Below are 3296 nucleotides of genomic sequence, written 5' to 3'. Positions count from 1 at the left end.
GTAAGCCTGCCTCAAAGGTCAGCAGGGCGCCCGTGGGCGGATATAGGCCGCGGCTGCCGGCCCGGCCTCCGCCGAGGGGGAACATCCCACAGTCCTCTGGTGACCGGCGATTTCGTCCACCTGACCAGAGATCAGCCCCATATCCCCGTTCCAGGGGTAGAGGGGGTCAACACCGAGGCACAGGTAGGGGTGCGGGCCGCGGTAGTGGTCCCGCATAGCATCCCAGGGGCGCCCGTCGATTGTCCTTCCCAGTTGTCACGGACCTCCTGGGAGGGGATTGTCCCAGACCCTTGGGTCGTAGCCACGGTGGCTCGGGGCTACCGATTGCAATTTCGACGACGGCCCCCTATGTTTTCAGGGGTCAAGGTAACGTCTGTACAAGACCCGGTTTTAATGTCCGCACTTGCCACAGAGGTTCAAGAGCTACTTCTGAAAGGGGCCATCTCAGAAGTACCGCCCAGCGCACAGCTCGCTGGGTTCTACAGCAAGTATTTTATCGTCCCAAAGAAAGATGGCGGTCTTCGGCCCGTTCTCGACCTCAGGCCCTTGAATCGGTACCTCAAGGTGCTGCCCTTCAAGATGGTCCACACAAGGGTGGTGATGCAGTCCATCCGGCAGGGGGAGTGGTTCACATCTTTGGACTTAAAGGACGCCTACTTCCACGTTCCGATTTGCCCGGAACACAGGCCCTTTCTGCGCTTTGCCTTCCAGGGCAGGGCGTTCCAGTTCCAGGTCCTACCTTTCGGCCTTTCACTCTCCCCACGAGTTTTTACTCGCGTGGTGTCAGCCGCGCTCTCCCCCCTTCAGGCTCGCGGTCTCAAAATACTGCCGTATTTGGACGACTGGCTCGTCTGCGCCCCCTCCCGAGAACAGGTAGTGCGCGACACGGAGACTGTTCTGGCCCACATTCAATTCCTGGGCTTCAAGGTCAACCACAAAAAGAGCAACCTGCAACCCCGCCAACAGGCAGAGTTCCTCGGTGTCCTCCTCGACTCGGTCGGCATGACGGCGTCTCTCACTCCACGAAGAGAAGACAGCCTGCTCGGCATGCTGGGTCATTTCCGCTTGGGTGGTCTCGTGACTGCTCACAGAGTCCAGAAGCTGCTGGGTTTGATGTCAGCAGCTGCGGCGGTAGTTCCTCTTGGCCTGCTGAGGGCACGCCCCCTGCAGTGCTGGTTCAATGCCTTTGGTCTTCACCCGAAGAGCGACAGGCAGGTGAGGCTGCGTGTGTCCCGGGCTTGCATCAGAGCCCTGCGCCCTTGGAGGGACCGGGAGTTCTTACTCCGAGGTGTCCCACTGGGGGGCCTTCCACACAGGAGACAGGTCCTTTCGACGGACGCGTCCCTGACAGGCTGGGGAGCCGTCTGGGAAGGACGGACGGCGAGGGGCATGTGGCAGCCCCCATGGACGTTGGAGCACATCAATGTCCTCGAACTGAAGGCCATCCATCTTGCCTTGCAGAGATTCCTGCCGGTGTTACAACACCAACACGTTCTCGTGAGGACGGACAGTACTGTGGCGGTGTATTACGTCAATCACCAAGGGGGAACGAGGTCCCAGCGGTGCCTCAAGGTGGCGGAGGCCTTATTGACTTGGGCTTGGCCGCGGCTGTCTTCACTGAGGGCAGTGCACATCCCGGATGTGGAGAACAGAGCAGCCGACATTCTCTCCAGGACGGGGCCACTCCCGGGAGAATGGAGATTGAGCGCGGAGGTCGTAAGCCAGATCTGGATGCGGTACGGGATCGCACATGTAGATCTTTTTGCATCGGCGGAGACAACGCACTGCCCGGAGTGGTACTCCCTCACAGGGCAGGGGGGCAGTTTGGGCCTGGATGCTCTGTCACAAGAATGGCCGACAGGCTTGTTGTATGCTTTTCCTCCACTCCCGCTCATAGCGCAGGTTCTCCGGAGGATCCAGGAGGGCCATCACTCAGTCCTGCTGGTGGCTCCACGGTGGCCAGCGAGGCCTTGGTTCCCGGACCTGCTCCGGCTGTTGCAGGGTCATCCATGGCAGTTGCCATGCAGAGCGGATCTTTTGTCACAGGCAGACGGGCGGATCTGGCATCCGAACCCAGGGACCCTCTGTCTGTGGGTCTGGCCCCTGCAGGGCCCGTCGTTGAGCAGGTAGATGTGTCTGTCCAGGACACGCTAAATAACGCCAGGGCTCCATCCACTAGAGCTTGCTACGCACTCAGGTGGGGGATCTTTTCAGATTGGTGTGTTGGCATGGGCCTCGAGCCAGCGACTTGCCCCGTGCCACAGGTTTTACGTTTCTTGCAGTCCGAATTGGATCAAGGCAAGGCGGCCAGTACCGTGAAGGTATATGCTTCAGCAATTTCGGCCTTTCACCGGGGTGTGGACAATGGTCCCCTTGGTAGGCATCCCTTGGTTTGCCAGTTCTTGAAGGGAGCCCGCCGGTTGCGTCCAGGTTGCACTTTGCGGGCACCGGGCTGGGATCTGCCCACGGTTTTAACGTCACTTACTGTAGGCCCGTATGAGCCTATTTTAGACGCAGATTTGCGTTCCTTGTCGCTTAAGACTGCCTTTCTCTTGGCGCTCTGTTCGGCGAAACGTGTCAGTGAGCTGTGTGCTCTCTCCGTTAGTGACGACTGCCTTAGGTGGCAGGCAGGAGGTGCTAGCGTGTCACTTTGGCCGAATCCAGCTTTCCGGCCAAAGGTTCTTAATCCGCAGTCCATTAACCAGGTTCTGGAGGTGACTCAATTCCAGCCTTCTTCCACCAGGCAGGCAGAGCAAGACAAGTTGCTGACCCTGTGCCCAGTCAGGGCCTTGAGGGCCTATCTGGCCCGTACGCAGTCCTTGCGGAAGGCGCACTCTCAGCTTTTCATCTGTTACGGTGCAGCAAGGCAGGGGCTTCCACTCTCCAAGCAGAGACTCTCGCATTGGCTGGTGGAGGTTATTTCCCATGCTTACAGGGCGCAGGGAACACCGGTTCCTTCTGGTACGAGGGCTCACTCTACCAGGAGTATGGCTACGTCTTGGGCTGCCCTTAGGGGTGTAGCAGCAGACGATATCTGTGCAGCGGCCTCATGGTCGACGCCATGCACTTTTACCCGTTTTTATAGGGTGGATGTCACTCGCCCGCCTCCAGTCGGCGATGCCGCCCTCATGTCCGTGACCGAGCGAGGTTTTAATAATTGATTCTGGGTTCCTCGCGACCCTTTTGGTATGTGTCATCCCTTTTTAGACCGTAGTGACGGTCAGAGTGAGGTCGAAACAGATCGTAGGTTACGAATGTAACTATGGATCTGTGAGACCGAGGGATGACCGTCACTA

General features: G+C 58.7%; 1 protein-coding gene across 1 annotated transcript; it reads left to right on the top strand.

Annotated features, from left to right (window-relative positions):
- Positions 1-393: 393 nt before the first annotated feature.
- Positions 394-3013, top strand: LOC311360179 (uncharacterized protein; the record flags this gene model as incomplete). Its single annotated transcript, XM_084480270.1, is given in 4 exon segments — positions 394-1806; positions 1809-2376; positions 2606-2678; positions 2863-3013. Coding segments are annotated over 4 exon segments (2205 nt in total).
- Between the last annotated feature and the right edge of the window lie 283 nt (positions 3014-3296).

The sequence above is a fragment of the Micromesistius poutassou genome (assembly GCF_964030765.1).
Source record: "Micromesistius poutassou genome assembly, chromosome: 15".
Taxonomy (NCBI): Eukaryota; Metazoa; Chordata; class Actinopteri; order Gadiformes; family Gadidae; genus Micromesistius; species Micromesistius poutassou.
This window is presented reverse-complemented; position numbering and strand designations above follow the sequence as displayed.